Source organism: Gymnodraco acuticeps, unplaced genomic scaffold (genome assembly GCF_902827175.1).
Source record: "Gymnodraco acuticeps unplaced genomic scaffold, fGymAcu1.1, whole genome shotgun sequence".
NCBI lineage: Eukaryota > Metazoa > Chordata > Actinopteri > Perciformes > Bathydraconidae > Gymnodraco > Gymnodraco acuticeps.
The window spans coordinates 4,560,071-4,577,414 of NW_022990590.1; the positions used below are offsets into that span (position 1 = coordinate 4,560,071).

The 17,344-nt window shown below is 40.9% G+C and overlaps 1 protein-coding gene across 1 annotated transcript in view; it reads left to right on the top strand.

The window, feature by feature from the left end:
* Positions 1-17,344, top strand: part of LOC117554367 (neurexin-3b-like) — a 361,509-nt gene that overhangs the window by 152,369 nt on the left and 191,796 nt on the right. The window contains 7 exon segments of the mRNA XM_034228777.1: positions 3,853-4,056; positions 5,426-5,452; positions 7,142-7,261; positions 8,447-8,559; positions 11,497-11,765; positions 12,605-12,795; positions 13,456-13,629. Of these exon segments, the coding sequence (XP_034084668.1) occupies positions 3,853-4,056; positions 5,426-5,452; positions 7,142-7,261; positions 8,447-8,559; positions 11,497-11,765; positions 12,605-12,795; positions 13,456-13,629 (1,098 nt within the window).

A 17,344-nucleotide genomic window follows, 5' to 3' on the forward strand; every position in this document is an offset into this window, starting at 1 on the left:
GTTGCTGCTAGCATACATAACACCTGACGTGGAAACGTTACTCGTGGATGGAGCTACAGAGCTACTAGAAAGACAGTCGAACCCGGTGCATTCCTCCGTCTGAATGTGGAGCACTTTTGCTAAATGTTTAGACAAATTGCTCGTGTTACCATCCTTACATGCTAAACTCTTATTCCACTTTTGGTAACCACATCATAAATTACGCGGACGATACAACAGTGGTGGGACTCATCAGGGACAACAACGAACAGGCCTACAGGGAGGAGGTGAAACTTCTGACAGACTGGTGTAACACCAACAACCTGATCCTGAATGTTGATAAAACAAAAGAGATCATTGTCGACTTCAGGAACAAAAAGCACTGTCACCCACCACTCCACATCAACGGCACAGCAGTGAAGACTACAGACACACACCAAGTTCCTGCGGGTGCATATCACAATTAGTCTAACCTGGTCGACTCACACGACATCACTATTTAAGAAGGCACAGCAGCGCCTACACTTCCTGCACAGCTCCCCCCTCCCATCCTCACCACGTTCTACAGAGGAACCATAGAGAGCGTGCTGACCAGCGGCATCTCCATCTGGTCGAGAGACTGCAACGCCAAAGACTGGAAGTCTCTGCAGAGAGTGGTCAGGACAGCAGAGAAGATCATCAGAGTTTCTCTCCCTCCCATCAGAGACACCGCTCAGAAACGCTGCCTGACAAAAGCCCAGAACATTTTGAAAGACCCCACTCATCCTCACCATGCTCTGTTCTCCCTGCTGCACTCCGGCAAGAGGTTCCGCAGCATTAAGAGCAAAACAGCCAGATTCTGCAATAGCTTTTTCCCCCAAGCCATCAGACTGCTGAACAGCAAGTAGACCAGTAACATAAAGATTACATTACGCTGTGTAAAGAGCACATATTTGTTATATAGTATGTCTATTTTATTTATATGTATGTCTTTATATTTTAAACGCACACTTTATCTTTAATTTTATCAGCACCACGTCACTATTATTTATTTATATGTACAATTTTAGCAAGTTTTTATATTGTCCTGTTCCTGTAAGCCAGTACAACGAAATTTCGTTTTAATAGTACACTCTGTGTCTCGTTGAAATGGCAATAAAGTATGTCTATGTCTATGTCTTATCGATCCGGTCCTTTAACATTACTTTTATCGGTTCTTTTGGAGAAAAAAATAAGGCAAACTAACTAAACAAATTGTGAACAAAACTAACATTGCTTTTTATTTAAATTAAATACATAATATTTCACATCAAAAGAAACAACAATGTTTTAACAAATCGTATTCAATAATGTGATGACAGAGCTACTAGAAAGACAGTCGAACCCGGTGCATTCCTCCGTCTGAATGTGGAGCACTTTTGCTAAATGTTTAGACAAATTGCTCGTGTTACCGTCCTTACATGCTAAACTCTTATTCCACTTTAGGTAACGAGCATTGTCCACATCGAGACGGCTATAGTTTAACCACACCTCGGAGCGCGTTCTCTCCGCCATCTCCTCCGTGTGTGTGTGTGTGTGTGTGTGTGTGTGTGTGTGTGTGTGTTGCTGCATGCAGCAGCTGCGTGTGTGTAAACTGCCCCGCCCCCTCGCACACAGACGGGGGAGAGATCTCTTAAATGGAGTTGGCGAGACTTAAACTGCAATGTAATGTTTGTGTAGCAATAATACATACAACATATATCGGGGCACAGGTTGTTTATCCTTGACAGTCGCACAGTGGGCACACACTGAGTGTTTTCATGTTCAGCAAATGTGTACACGCTAAACTGCAGACCTCAAGAAGAAATAATACTTTAATTCACTCACGGCAAAAGTTACTTTACTTACTATAAAAACTCACGGTAAAAAAATGTACTCCCTATTCCATTGTCATGAAGGTGGAATCTAACTATATCCAGAATAAGTTTTATTGAATCCAGGCTAGAAACATGTTTATTTCTGCTGTAAAGTTGGGCATTTTAACATGGGGTCGATGGGAATTGCTCCTTTTTGCATCCATCCCCTGTTGGCCACTAGATGAACTGCAGTTATGGCACTTCCTTCTGGGCTTCCCGGCTCTGCGCTATGAAGCGCTGATTGGCTGTGGGTGGGCCAGACGTGCATGTGGGTGGGCCCAGGCCCACCCGGGCCCACCCACAGCTACGCCGCTGCGTACACATGCCGCAGTTGTTGCGTGGCTGTGTCTTTAGTTGAAAGCCCAGTGGCGATCTGTTCATGACTGTCATACTGATCATACAGTCAATAACTTTGTTGTTATTAGCATCTGGTTAGCTAGCTATGCTAACGAATATAAGAAGCTTTTTCTACAACCAGTGAGGTAAAGGCACATCTTTATATGATCATTATAGTTATCAAAAAATAAGAGAATAAAGTAAACAGGTATAAAATACTATATGACTGTAAAAAAAGTTGTTAATTAATAAACAAGAATACAGTTTTTTTTTTAAAATAAAAATAAAATCTGTTTACAGTTCTGTTTCATATGGATGTTGAGAGATGTATCCATAGATCTCCTAATGTTGCTCTCAAAGTGCACCAGATTGATGCTTTTAACTTCAACATTTAAAAAACAAATCTTCCCGGGGGCGCATGCCCCCCGGACCCCCCTAGAGGAGGTTAGGTCCCCCCCCCACTTAAATAATGTCCACATGGATAGGATACTAAATACATTTGCACACATCATGTGTCCATATCTTTCTGTTTTGGTGGCCATGCCACAACCGTGCACGTGCATGCATGCGTACGCGAGTCATGGTAAGATATCTGGATTAAGAGGTTGCTTTTTCTTTGCAGAGCATGAAAGAAAGGCGAAATGAATGGGCGGTGATTTTAGTATTTTTAAGCAGAGGTCAATAATTTGTACGGCCCTCGGAGGATGTTGAAAAAATTGAAATGGCCCTTGAGAGGAAAAAGGTTCCCCACCCCTGCAGTAGACGAACACATTACCAATATGAACCTGAAATGAGAATAATAAGGCCCCTTTAACCAAATTAAACAGATTGATTATTTTATATTTTGATAATTGTTTTATTTTTTAAAAGGTCTGGATCTGTACCAAACAAATATGTCTATTTAAGTTTGTATAATATGATTAGTAGCCAGGGATATCTTTGCAGCTCCACAATACTTCATTAATTTTTTTTTTTGTACTATTGTTAGAATTCATAATTAACTTCAGAGTAACCAATGTCTGTAAAGGGACATTTCCAGGCAAAGGATGAAGTAGCAAGATGATTTAATTCAGTGCACTAAGCAGTGTGTGTGTGCCTCAGCCTGTCACTCGTGGATGATGAAAACATCTGCAAACGTGCGTTTGAGACGTGTGTGTGTGTGTGTGTGTGTGTGTGTGTGTGTTGTGTGTGTGTGTGTGTGTGTGTGTGTGTGTGTGTGTGTGTGTGTGTGTGTGTGTGTGTGTGTGTGTGTGTGTGTGTGTGTGTGTGTGTGTGTGTGTGTGTGTGTGTGTGTGTGTGTGTGTGTGTTTGTTTCTCATTGATGAAATATAACATTACATTACATGTCACTTGTTAGACGCTTTTATCCAAAGTGACTTACTTACTCAATACTGTGGACAATCCCCACAGGAGCAATTTGTGGTGAAGTGTCTTGCCCAGGGACACAACGACATGCTGACTGCAGTGGTGTTCGAACCTGTGCTCCCCTGATCCAAACACCAACGCACTAGCCCACTGCGCCACACGCAGGGACTTGTGCATATTTCAAACCGCATATGTCTCTTTGGTCTCTTTCACACACATTGATACATCCTCACATTCCGCTCATTACTGTTGTTGGCACTAAGTTTATTAATGGGACATTTCCTTTTCTGTCTCGCAGAGTCTTCGATCCTGTCGTTCGACGGCAGCATGTACATGAAGGTGGTCATCCCAAACGTGATGCACACAGAGGCGGAGGACGTCTCCCTGCGCTTCATGTCTCAGCGTGCGTTCGGGCTGCTGATGGCCGCCACGTCCCGCGAGTCTGCGGACACTCTGAGGCTGGAGCTGGACAGCGGGAGAGTCAAACTGACGGTCAACTTAGGTATCGTATAAACCGTCCCCTTAACCCCCCCTCCAGTCCAAGAGGAGGCCTTACTGTCTTTGTGTTTTCTTTTCTTTTTGGGTCCAGACCTAACACACACTAAACCAGTTTTTTCGTAGTTTGTCTTTGTAGTTGCATGTCTTGTTTTGCCTGAACTGTACGTTTTTTCTGCCTTGATGCTTTAGACGTCTTTGTAGATTTTTATATCCATTAATCTTACAAGAAACACAGCTATCCATGCTCTGTAGTACATCTTTTGAACACATCATTCTTTTTTGTGCACAAATACATTTCACTTTTTTGGAAATTCCTCACACATGCATTCAGTCTGACAACATGTAAGCTAATATCCTACAATCTACTTAGAATAACAGATTATTGTTGTACATCCAAGTGCTCTAATAGTATGCATTCTTATGTGGGTCTGTTCCAGTGGTCTGTCTTTTATCTATTTTGATATTATTTCTCCCATGATAGCAGGTCCATGTCTCTCTCCGTCCATTAGTAACCCTGGCATCTCCCATGCCTTGTTCAAAGATGGCACTCACCCCTTCAAAGGCCCCGAAGCCTGCGGCCCGTCTGGCAAACAGCCCGATGCCACCGCACCCAGCGCGCTGCAGTAGAGGGAAAATCCCCACAAAACACATGTGAACATACAAAATATCTCATATATCTTTCTATAAAAGGCATTTTAATTGGTAACCACAGCTGCCGGAACACCTTTAATCAACTTTTAAACGTTTTTTTGCCAAAGATTAAAAAGACCTGTAGAAATGAAAATGATATTCCAACTACACACACACAGGACCCTCTTTGAGAAGGTTTTTTATGCATCTGTACGTGTTGGTGCTGCGTGGCTCGAGACTGTTTGTTCCCACTTTTCTGTTGCGGTTGACGGCACATGACCAGCCTGGTCACATGGATTTCAACATGCACCTGGCAAACACAAGTTCAATAGATGGAGAAACAATTCATGTTAAAAAAAAAGCTACATTTTAAAATGTATTTTTGCTTTATTTGCTGGGTTGCAAAATCGATGTGGCCATTGAGTTGCAAGCGACTATTTAAAAAATGAAACTACATACAAAAATAATACTTTTATGATGCTATTAGCGTATCTAATTGGCCATCTAATATCAGCCATTATTGGTGCAATATTATTGACTTCAGCTTTTAGAGTAATCAATTGGATTTGGATTCAATTGGATTTCCAGTATCAGTATAAGGACTAGGTGAAACATGGCTGCCAGGGTCATGTGACCGTCCCCGGAAGGTGGCTTTTCTTGCTCTTGGTTGTCTGCAGCTGTAACCTTGAAGGATGCGATTTCATCTGTCACTTATTCACTTATTCTCCCCCCTCCCCATCTAGACTGTGTCAGGATAAACTGTAACACCAGTAAGTCAACACTCTTCTTCTGCAGCCTTCTTCTTCCTACACTGTGTGGTTTTATAGCCTGTGTGCTAGATGTAAGGGCAGGAATGTGTGAATGCCGGGGACTGATAAGAGGATTTCTCAGATAAGAGGGTGGGGGAAAGTAATAGCCAGAGATTAAAGTTATGCAAATCTGACTTAATGTACTCTATATATTTTAATAGCACACTTCTTAAATTGATTCAGGCACCTAGTTTCTAATCTTTCCCTGTATGCTCATAGCTGCTAGCTTTTAGACCCTACGGGCTATCTTATATGTTTTCCCAATTATACAGTAATATATTGCTGTTTCTCACTCGCTTTGTTTTCCTGCCCTACTGTAAGTATACATACTGCAGTATATAGGCTTCTAATGTGATATACTATATATAAGGTGTCAGGAGACATGCTGTTACTCATGAAAGGGACTGTTATTTTGTATTTTGTTCAAAAGTGCCCACAAGGCTTTTAGAGAGAATTATAAAGCTGAACAAAGGCTTAAAAGTAAGTCCAAGTATGTGTTAGATTCGTTTTTTTTTCTTTCATAATAATACAAATAATAATAATAATAATAATACAGTACATTTGAATAGACATATGCTTCAGAATTCTAGGAAAGGGAATTGTTCATTTTATTTAGAATTTAATTTATTTGCCTTTAAATGTATATATATATATAAATGTATATATATATAAATGTATATATATATATATAAATGTATATATATATATATATATATATATAAATGTGTATATATATACAGGTATATTCATTTAAATGTCTTTTTTTGTTATAGTTTATCATTTGAGTTAGTCTTTTTTATTCAGAAAGACTACATTTTTATCACAGCATTTAACAGAAGCTTGGATACAAACTACAATATGCCAAAAATGAATAATAGTTCAATCGTAGATTTAGACTTGAGTAACAAAGAGGATGCTTCTCTGTATACTGAAGTTTGCACTACACTTGTATTTTTCTATAGGCCTAGAGTAACAGTACGAGTTTAGTCACTAATTAAAAATCCTAATTCTAGTCTCCAAATCACTTCAAGTGACCACTGATGAACACTTGAACCTTATGTTAAACGTCTTCCAGCAGATTCAGGATTCTGACTCCATGGGGCGAGGCTGCCTTCTAGTGGTTTGTTTTAGGAATGACTTACACAATATCTGTAGGCCTCTTGTCGTACAACTAGAATACAAAACTAGAAAATACAAATTAAGAGAATATAAGCAACGGAAAGAAAAACTGTTCTGATCATTTTTGACTGATGTGCAATAACAATATAGGAGTAATTGATCATTTTTGCAACACATTTATTGCCAAATATATCAATTTTATCGTGCTGGGATTTTTTAAAGATGATCTGTAACAAACATATATGTAATAGTCACATCGTTTGAGTCCTCGTATGAGTAACAGCAAATGTTTTCTTTAATTTAGTTGTCAGTTGTGATTTATTGTATTTGTTGTTAAATACAAAAAAAGGTACATGTAGCACTGCTTAATCTGCAAATGATAAAAAAAAAATGTATGACTACACATTAGTTCCAATTAAAAAAAATAAAAAATCCTGGTTGATTTATCAGCTGTCTGTTTAATCAGTTGTGAAAACAGATGTTGTTGGTGCTTGGTCCCCCCCCCCTTGACTAACTAACCCTCCTCTTCAGGCAAAGGTCCTGAGGTTCTGTATGCCGGACAAAAGCTCAACGACAATGAGTGGCACTCAGTGAGAGTGGTCCGCCGCGGTAAACACTTCAAACTCACTGTGGATGACGACATGGCTGAAGGTATTACTCCCGTGAATAAAATCCATAATGTGCATGATCATGTCGTTTAATTGTTCTTATTTATTTGTTGGCGGTAGGGATGGGAATTTGAAAACGGTTAACCGATTAACCGAAATGTACATATCCTATAGAAAAACTAAAAATGTGGGAACATTTTTTACAAAGAAAAAAAAAAAAATCTTCAAATAAGTATAGGAACCAAGTCGAATTTGTCAAATGTATTGAACTGTTGACCACACTTTGAACAGTTGACAGCTATAGGCCTACAGCTTTCATGTTTACAACATAACTTGGTTTTTAAATTAAAGAGGGATCATACACGAACAACATAACGGGTTAGGGTAACGTAACCCTATTACAACAGTGATCAACAACCTATAACAGGGCCTATGCACAGAATGCAGCTATTCAATTATCATTCTTGTTTAAGAATATGAGCATGTCTACTCAGGGGAGAGGCGGGTGCGGAGGCCATTGACAATCAGGCCAGCTGTAGAGAAGACCCTCTCAGCTGGAATTTGGGCATAAGATGAGGTTTGAGTCTGCGTGTAGCGAGGGGCAGCAGCCATATCATTAGCTAGAACTAGCTAGATCTGATGGATTCGGACATAAACGCGAGTGAAGTATAACCGGACGAGAGAGAGAGAGATCAGCACCTGCAGCTCTGCCCGCTGTGAGGGACCGGTGAGCGGAGCAAAACACACCTTTAGACCTAACACACTTAGCTATGGCACTGTCATATACATTGAATTATTCCATTTGATCATATGTAATCAACTTAGGCACCCCTCCCAAAAATAAAAATAATAATTACAATCAAAATATTCATAACTCATATTCGAATACCTGAATCATTTCGAATATTTGATTAATTGTTCCCATCCCTAGTTGGCGGGCAGTTGTAATCCTTATAGCTGGTGTTTTCGTCTTTGTGTTTTGCCAATTTTTAAGGCGCAGACATATACTCATGTATCTCTTCCTTTGGTTTCACCTTTTGTTGGAAAACTATTTCTTTCATGGTTCTTTTGCCTTAACTTGACTGTCGGTGGTAGAGTTATTGCATCAGCCTGACACAAAGTGAAACTGGGCTGTTGCTGGTTTGAAGGTTAGGTTGCAGTATCCTCCCTCTTCCTCTTCCACCCCTCATCCCTCCGCTTCTTCTCCTTTCTCTTCCCTCCATCTCAGGTCAGATGGCGGGCGACCACACCCGCCTGGAGTTCAACAACGTGGAGACGGGCATCTTGACCGAGAGACGCTTTGTCTCCTCTGCTCCCTCCTCCTTCATCGGGCACCTTCAGGTAAAAAGTGCAATACATCACAACGCTACAGAAAAATCCTTTCAACAAATGTTAGACACTGATTCAGTCATGTTCCAAAGAGGAGGGGACGTAAGTCACAATTATTTATAATCTCAATTAATACTCAAAGACACTTTATATTTTATCTTCAGATGTCACTAATATTATTTACTAGAAATGTCACTTTTCAGTCAGTATTAAAGGAATGGAATATGCATCTATTATTTTAAGGATAATCCTCTGGGCTTTGAAATACATTTATTTCCTTTGATTGTGTTTACTCAAACACAATGTGTGGCAACTTCTCTTACAACGTTACCATGGCAATCTTGATTCAATTAAGTTCAAGTTCCTCATTTCAAGCTGTAGGGCTGCTTGAAATGAGGAAACTGTGCAATTACTTAGTTTCATATTGTTACAACGATATTACCTAATAGTTTAATGAAAGATAATTACAGATATGAAAGTGTACTTGGTTCAGCCTTGCTGCTGCTTCCAATGTGTTGCTGTAAGATATCCAAAATGATTTTATGAAATATTCAATTTAACATTATATTACATTCCATTACATTGCATTTAGCTGACGCTTTTATCCAAAGCGACTTACAATAAGTGCGTTCGACCTACAAAATACAAACTTGAAGAAAACAGAATCATATAAGTACATCAGGCTTCATAGAGCAAAAACATTTCAAGTGCTACTCAACTGGCTTTAGATAAGCCAGCCCTTTATTAGTATATAAGTGCTTTGTTAATAGTTCTATCGCTCGAAGTGGAGTCGAAAGAGATGAGTTTTCAGTCTGCGCCGGAAGGTGTGTAAGCTATCTGCTGTCCTGATGTCAATGGGGAGCTCATTCCACCATCTTGGAGCCAGGATAACAAACCCACGTGTTTTTGCTGATGGGAACTTGGGTCCCCTTCGCAGCGAGGGTGCAGCGAGCCGTTTGGCTGATGCAGAGCGTAGTGCACGCGCTGGAGTGTACGGTTTAACCATGTCCTGGATGTAGGAAGGGCCAGATCCATTCGCAGCATGGTACGCAAGTACCATTGTCTTGAAGTGGATTCTAGCAGTTACCGGAAGCCAGTGAAGGGAGCGGAGGAGCGGCGTGGTGTGGGAGAATTTAGGAAGGTTGAAGACCAGGCGAGCCGCTGCATTCTGGATGAGCTGCAGAGGTCGGATGGCACATGCAGGTAGACCAGCCAGGAGGGAGTTGCAGTAGTCCAGGCGTGAGATGACGAGAGCCTGGACCAGAACCTGCGTCGCTTTCTGGGTCAGCTGGGGACGTATCCTCCTGATGTTGTAAAGCGTGTATCTGCAGCAGCGGGTTGTAGCAGCGATGTTTGCAGTGAAGGACAGGTTGTTATCTAGGGTCACACCCAGATTCCTTGCAGTCTGAGTCGGGGAAACAACAGAGGTGCCAATGTTGATTGTTAGGTCAAGAGTGGGACAATCTTTTCCCGGAAGGAAAAGCAGTTCAGTCTTGTCAAGGTTGAGCTTGAGGTGATGATCAGACATCCACTGAGAGATGTCAGCTAGACAAGCAGAGATGCGTGCGACGACCTGGGTCTCTGAGCGGGGAAAGGACAGAATTAATTGGGTGTCGTCAGCGTAGCAGTGGTATGAAAAACCATGCGGGCTAATGACTGATCCGAGCGAGTTTGTGTACAAGGAGAAGAGGAGGGGACCAAGAACAGAGCCCTGAGGGACCCCTGTAGTTAATTGACAAGGGTCGGACTCGGACCCTCTCCAAGTAACCCTGTAGGTGCGGTCTTTGAGGTATGAGGTGAGGAGGGAAAGTGCAGAGCCTGAAACTCCAAGTTCTTGGAGAGTGTGAAGGAGGATCTGATGATTCACCGTGTCGAATGCAGCAGACAGGTCCAAAAGGATGATGACCGAGGAGAGGGAGGCTGCTTTAGCAGTGTGCAGTTCCTCAGTGACAGCAAGGAGGGCAGTTTCTGTGGAGTGACCTGCCTTGAAACCAGACTGGTGCAGATCCAGAAGGTTGTTCTGATGGAGATAGCAGGAGAGTTGTTTAAAGACAGCGCGTTCAAGTGTTTTAGACAGGAACGGGAGGAGAGAGACAGGCCTGTAGTTTATAACATCTGACGGGTTGAGAGTGGGTTTCTTTAGGAGAGGGTTTACTCTTGCCTCCTTGAGACTGTTTGGAAAGTGACCAGAAGTTAGAGAAGTGTTGATGAAATGGGTGAGAAACGGTAGAATATCAGGAGCGATAGTCTGAAGGAGGTTTGAAGGGATAGGGTCCAGAGGACAGGTGGTAGGGCGGGCAGAGGTAATGAGGGTAAGAACCTCACTTGGAGAGAGAGGGGAAAAGGAGGTAAGTGTGTTGGTGGAAGGAGGGTCTGGTGAGTAGAGGTGAGTCAGAAAAAGAAGAGCGAATATCATCAACCTTTTTTTCAAAGTGGTTAACAAAGTCGCTTGACAGAAGTGAGGAGGGGGGAGGGGCTTTGGGAGGGTCCAGGAGGGAGGAGAAGATGGAAAATAGTTTTTTGGGATTGGAATAGGAAGATTGGATCTTATCTTGAAAGAAAGTGCTTTTTGCCTGAGAGATCGAAGCAGAGAAAGAGGAGAGGAGAGCCTGATAGGTTAGGAGGTCGTCACGGTGTTTGGATTTCCACCATTTCCGCTCTGCTGCCCGAAGGACGGTTCTATTAGCACGCAGTGCATCATTGAGCCAGGGAGCAGGAGGGGACTGACGAGCCTGCCGAGATGTGAGAGGACAGTGAGAGTCTTAAAGTCTTAAAGTGCAGTTTTCTACTTATGCTATTTTTAACATGATTAAAGAAGTCCATATCGCATTTTTCCACAATGCGTTTACTAGATAAAATCAAGATGACGTTTAAAAAAAGAATATACTGTGCTACAAAGTGTTCTTTCTCATATATGTACCCCATGTACACACACTTCTCTCCCCACAGAGCCTTAAGTTCAACGGCATGCAGTACATCGACATGTGCAAGAACGGCGACATCGACTTCTGCGAGCTGAACGCACGCTTCGGGATGCGCTTCATCATCGCCGACCCCGTCACCTTCAAGACCAAGGGCAGCTACCTGGGCCTGGCCACTCTGCAGGCATATACCACAATGCACCTCTTCTTTCAGTTCAAAACCACCTCGCCTGACGGATTCCTCATCTTCAACAGCGGAGACGGGAACGACTTTATCGCCGTAGAGCTGGTCAAAGGGTGAGGATGAGAGGATGTGCAAAGGATGTTTATTCCATTGCTCTAGTCAAGAGATAAAATAGCCATTATTAATTTACTCAAATCCAAATCTCTGATGCACCTTTTACAAGCTTGTCAAATCAAAATGATCGCCATACTGCAGGTACAGTTATTGGTCTTCATCAGTTGAAATCCCATTGCTATCAGAGTAGCATGCTACTTATGAAGTGTTACAACAGCAAAGGTACAGTGCACATAAAAGGCAAACGACTTGGTAGCATTTTAAAAAAAGTAAGTGAACATGTATTGAAAACCCCAATAACATTAACAACATGTTAAACACTTGTAAATATGAAGTGTATATTGCACCATTTGCATCAGTTTGGTATTGCTCAGTGTTAACAGTCTACTGGCATCATAAGACGGAGATGATGGAGATATGTGAAATGGAACTCTCCGATAAGCTTTCCATAGATTTACAATAGTGGCCGAGACACTTAACATTAATTATATACAGTTTATATTAATAGCACATCTTAAATTGGAGAGAAATGAAGTAGTATACGGAAACATTACAAGCAGAAACATACCCAACATAAGGGTTAGAAATCTAAATGAACCTAACCTAACTTTAATGGTCCCAAAACATTTTGTTTACACATTGGTTTAGAATAGGTAAGATATAATAATCACAGACGCATAACAGAGAAAGCCAATGGTATAAAATAAGTGCATTTCAGATTAAAATCTACTTGTTTAGAAGTCCGAGACTATTTAGTGTATTTAGGACTGGACATATTAGACAGTTTTGCAGTTTTCTCCAGAAGAATATCTTCACTAACAAAGTTCCTCTCCTGCAGGTTTATCCACTACGTGTTCGACCTGGGGAACGGGCCCAGTCTGCTGAAGGGGAACAGCGAAAACCAGCTGAGCGACAACCAGTGGCACAACGTGGTCATCACCAGAGACGCCGCCAACACACACACGCTCAAGGTGGACTCAAAGTCCGTCACGCAGAATGTCAACGGAGCCAAGAACCTCGACCTCAAAGGTACCACAGCCTCGCTTTTTCAGAGGTTTGAATAAACCACTTCATGAATGTCAGAGATTAGAATACAACCCTACAAGAAAAAGTCAAGACTCTACTCCATCCCTTGGTCTTTCATATTATTGACACATTACCTGTTTAAGAGTATAACTTTTTTCTCATACTCAATTTGTACAATTAATATTGAGAAGAGGATCATCCAACTTTTTAGATTTTTGAAAACATTTCACTTTGTTTCTAACATAAAAAGATGGTGATTGCAATGTTGCAAACATGCATGATAATTTCCCCAAAATACATACCCATCCAATACAAATAATTCAATATCTGTCTAAGTATACTTACTGTTACTTAAGGTTTTGAATGGGATTCAAATTATTGAAGGAAAGGCAACTTTTTTACGAAATAATTGTCACACCCGTAAAAATGTGTGACATTGTAAAACACACCGATTTGATCCAATGGATTGTGTGGAACAAATTAAGATCAATTGTACCAATCAAGTAATCTAGCCTGAAAACATAATCAGTATATCTGTCATCAATATTAAACACTCAACTGGACCTGATGGTTAAGTTATAATATTCATCACAAAAACAGACCCTATATGTGACCCTAGTATTTATTCAAATCACTTATTACTCTCATCTCGTCCCTCTACAGGTGACCTGTTTATCGGGGGTCTGGGGCCCAACATGTACCAGAACCTCCCGAAGCTGGTGGTCTCTCGGGAGGGCTTCCAGGGCTGCTTGGCCTCGGTGGATCTCAACGGCCGCCTGCCAGATCTCATCAACGACGCCCTGTTCCGCAGCGGGCAGATTGAGCGTGGCTGTGAAGGTACAGACGGCCCTTAGCGAATAAGAGTCATGAAGCCGCCTGAGATGTATTAGTCTAATTAGAAGGTTCCTCTGAAGCCCCTTAAAGCCACTCGCTGGCAGTGTTAATTCCACCTATTTTTCTTTTCCTGCGCCAGGCATAACAAGAAGCTACTATTTTTTTGGCTTGTTAACTTTTTATGTTGCATCAATATTTTTTAAGTTAAGCAGGGGTACTCAAACCTGAACAAAATATTAGAAAATATGTGTTTTCACAATATAAACTCAAATGAAAGTTACAGAAGCTAAGGTATTTTTTTTAAATGCTAGATTTAGAAACACCCAAATATTTACTGACTTTTTCCCTTCTCCAGCATCTACCATTTGCATTTTAATACACCAATGATGTGGCATTTGTACAGCAATACAATAATTCATGTTATATCTGATGTTGTTAATATAATTACAAGTCAATATGCTTTGGCTCAAAACTGTTTAGGGCTGCACGATATGGAACAAATATAACAAATGTAGACTTTATTTACAATTACAATATCATTCATGATATTAGAGGGATTGATCATTTAGCATTATTATTCTCATTATCATTGAAAAACATTTAAAATGATCATGTTGATATATTTTTAAGAGGATCTGTAGCAAACAAAGATATGTTATTAACTCCGTAGAATGCAATGTGTACACTGGATATACATGCAGCTCCACTATGTTTCAATCAACATATTATTTACAAATATTTGGGATTAAAAAAATATTGTGCTTTCTGCAATTTCAATATTGCGATTAAATGTAGATTAATGTGCAGAACTACTCTCTACTGTATATAAGATATTGTTTATTCTTACTCTTCTAATTTAAATGATATTGTGTCTAAATACATGATGGGTGTTTCTCAATCGCGAGGATGCTGGCTTGGTAGTCGCGTACTTCCAAGTCACTTCCTTCAGAAACGAAGCAAGTATGCTTCCAAGCCACGGCTTCGGAAACGAAGAAGAATGGAACAGGCTAACAAGTGTGCCACTCTCTCTAACGGTTTCAACATAAACTGTACCGAAAATAAATACCTCACGATGTCTATCTAATTATGAACTTGCTTTACTTTCACGGAACACATTTTTGGTGATAACAAACAAATGTAACAAAGTAACATATTTACCTACACATGTTCTACGCCACTATTTCGGTTCAGCAATTCTCCGCAAGGGTTTTTGAAATTGGTCCGTGCGCAAAGCATTGTGGGGATTTTAAGGACGCGAAGTCTACCCATGTGCAGCCTCGAAATTACCCCCAAACCAAGGACGCGGCCTCGGTGGAATTCCAAGTATGCTGGAGATTGGAACAGTCCTTCGGCGGCACTCGATGACGTAGCATCCTTGAGATTGAGAAACGGCCGATGTCTCCTGTGCACTGTACAGACTTCTGCCTGTGACCTCTAGAGGGCAGCAGACGTTTGTAATAGGTTGTGTACAGTGGCAGTGATTTTCAAAGCAACTTTAATACCTTATTTAACAAAGAAAACACCACTGGGTGAGATATTTTCCAACCCTCACTAACAAACCAACAACAAGAAGTTGCCAAGGTGACAAACTTTGTGAAACTTTTTTTTACGAACGCTAACAATGCTGCTCCCTCACTAACCTTTACCCTTGTTTTTCGCTCTGCTCTGTTCTGTTTGTTATTTTCTTTCTGCGCTAACAAAGTTGGTTTCACCAAAGCCGACCTGCAAGGTAGAGGGTCAATCTCAGCCTCTCTGAGGCCTGCTCGCCTGAAAGTCTGCTGTGTGCAATGCATCGTGGGTGTCACCGTGGCAGTAATGTTCCCTGGGTGCCGCGGAGGAGGTTACCTGCTCTCTGAAAACAGAAAAGTTGATACTAAGAGAGAAAGAGAAAGACAGACTAATGGAAAAAATATCTGTTATTTGTTCCACAATGAGGAGCATTGTTACGGCAAAGGAAAAACAACATCAGGTAACTGCACTCTGATACTATGGCCCGATTCCAAACCAACCCCTAAGCACTCCCGCTCAAGTTTTGGGACAAACTCCCATCCCTCCGGCAGAAACAAGAACTTTCATAAATATTCGTAACGTAATTCTTCCACATCTGCATCTTTCGGACAAAAATGTATAAAGATAAATTACAATAAAACTCCCAAAAACTGTAATGGCATATTTCTTTTTTTGTAAGCCGCTTTTGTTTTTTAAATCGGATGTTTGTGAGCTGCAGTTCCTGTGAATATATAAAATGTTACAATCAAATGAACAATTCTACTCGTTTGACTAGACCCGCATATAATATAAATATAATGTTACCTTCAAGTTAACATCTGTATGACAATATTAAATGTCTTAATTTGCGCTTTTTACTGGTAAATGTTTGCGCGGAACTATGTGTTTCTTATATACACAAGCACCGTGGCACCTTGTCATGCTAGTAGGCCTATAGCATTGCTGCTGTGTTAATGTAGCCATACATATGTTTGTTTACATATGATGCTAGCACTTCTACCTGTAAATAAGAGTCGGATAAATGTTATTATATAATATTGTCCTCCCTGCTAACCTCGAGGCTAAGTGTTTCCATATTTGATAAAGTTACAAAGAGTACACAGAGTGTGGGAGTGCTGTGTTCTTCTGTGAAATGCCACATTAGAGGCTGTCACTGCACATCTCAGCACCATCAGACCCCTCTTTCTGTCTCTCTCATGTAATACAAAAAAAATCACATACAGTATGCTGCTTTACCCAGCTGAGTGTTTTTCAGAGTGCGAGTGACCTCCTGCTGAACACTCGGCAAAATCCGTCCAATCCCTTTCGCTGACAAACAAGCACAGAGGCACGCATACCAACACGAGATTCACAATAATGCGAAAGTGTGGAAGACGCCTGGTTGACTCCCAACGCCGTGCATTGCACAGTAAACGCACCTTCAGCTGGCAAACCCGCTCTGTTCTAATGTCTTCTCTTCACATTGTCTCGCACCAGACAATTGACACTTGCATTCGTCCACCATTTTGATTTATTTTGATTTACTTTGGTTTGTTTACAACGTGGTTATCAGAGGGGGTTTCTGTCCCCCCCCCACCTCACGTGTCCGTCTAGACTCCTACATGGGAATTGTTTATCTTGTTATCTATGCTTGTCTTTGTTTGCATTCCCTCTCGGTATAAGTATTCAAAGGTACCAAAGAGCTATGTGTGGTGTAGAGGAATAGCAAACACACATCCAAGTTTGACTTTGAATACCCTCCTCTACTCCTTTCTGACTGAAGTGCATACACGGGGATATGCGCTACGTGTCCTCTTTTTTGTTTCTTTTCTGCTCTTCATGAATTCTGTCTGTTTAGTGTTCACCGTGTATACTCACAATGAGAACATGTTTGGAAAGATAATTTCTAGGGTTAGGGTTAAAAGCTATTATATTTAAAAGGGGTATAGTTTAATTGAGTTAGTATCCATGAGTTAGGTTTAGGATTAAAAACTATTATATTTAAAGGGGTGTAGTTTAATGTAGTTAGTATCTATGAGTTAGGGTTAAACGCTATTATATGTAAAAGGTGTATAGTTTAATTGAGTTAGTATCCATGAGTTAGGGTTAAACGCTATTATATGTAAAAGGTGTATAGTTTAATTGAGTTTGTATCCATGAGTCATTTATTAAAAGGTTTTTTGTTCATGTCTCATCTTGCTTGTCCACAGAGGGAATGCAGCGTGCTAAG